Source organism: Alligator sinensis, unplaced genomic scaffold, assembly GCF_000455745.1.
Source record: "Alligator sinensis unplaced genomic scaffold, ASM45574v1 scaffold707_1, whole genome shotgun sequence".
Taxonomy (NCBI): domain Eukaryota; kingdom Metazoa; phylum Chordata; order Crocodylia; family Alligatoridae; genus Alligator; species Alligator sinensis.
In genome coordinates this window covers 2,009,031-2,009,956 of record NW_005842065.1, presented here as the reverse complement: position 1 = coordinate 2,009,956, position 926 = coordinate 2,009,031, and the positions used below count along the sequence as shown (strand labels likewise).

The 926-nt window shown below is 63.8% G+C and overlaps 1 protein-coding gene across 1 annotated transcript in view; it reads right to left on the bottom strand.

Moving 5' to 3' along the window:
- The window catches only part of CDC37 (cell division cycle 37), an 8,362-nt gene extending 8,188 nt beyond the window's left edge, over positions 1 to 174 (bottom strand). The window contains exon 1 of the mRNA XM_006023443.3: positions 1 to 174. This exon is cut by the window's left edge and continues 33 nt beyond it. Coding sequence (XP_006023505.1) covers positions 1 to 69 — 69 coding nt within the window. The 5' untranslated portion in view covers positions 70 to 174.
- Between the last annotated feature and the right edge of the window lie 752 nt (positions 175 to 926).

Here is a 926-nt window from a genome sequence, read left to right as displayed (position 1 = left end):
GATGTTGGGGTGCGTCTCATCCTCGTCGTCCGACACCTCGATATGGTCCCACACGCTATAGTCCACCATGGTTGCGCAGGGCCGGCCCGCGCCGCTCCCGCCGGGCCCTTCTGGAACCCTCCAGCACGGCGCACGCCCACTTCCGCCCGACCTCTCATCACTTCCGCCAGCCCTCCCCGCTTTCCGTTCCACAGCCCGTTTCAGCTTCCCCGGCGCCACTACGCACGCGCGCCGCTGCCCACTTTGTGTCTGCCCTGTGTGGAGCGGGTGCCTCCCTTTGCCGCGCATGCGGGCGGCCAAGAGGAGCATCATCCCTCCCCTCCCGGTTGCTTAGTGTGCTTGCGTCGTCGTCCCAACTCAAGATGGCGCGGGCATTAAAGGCGTACACACCTCAAGTACAGTGTGATGGGAGGGCTTCCCCCCATGTGTCTAACGTGGTGGGAGAGGGAGGAGAGTCCCCGGTTGAGGTGCATGCTGGGGTACCTCTCCAGGACACATGCGGGGTGGGGGAGGGGACCCCCACTGCTACCCTCAAGGAGGGGAAGGACCCCCTGAGCTATGCACAAGTGGGGTGGGGCAAGGGATTGCCCCGCCCACCCCTCCTGCCATGCACATAGTCGGGGAGAGGAAAGGTCAGTGTGCCCTCCTCCCCCACATTTTGGTGCTTACAGCCCCCCAGCCCTCATCCTGCTTTGGTGCTGGGGCTGGCCATGAAGGGCCTGGTCTGTGCTACTTTGAGGCGTACCTAGCAACTGCAAGCCAGGAGGTCAGGGCTGGATCCTTCAAGGCTGGATATGGGAAAGCCTCCTGGCCTCACCCCTGTCACAGCTACTGGTGCCTGCCATGAGGGAAACCCGGTGCCTGCAACCATAGGGGTGGGGATGGGCCAACTCCTCCCCACTTGCATCCATGGCCAGAACCTTGCA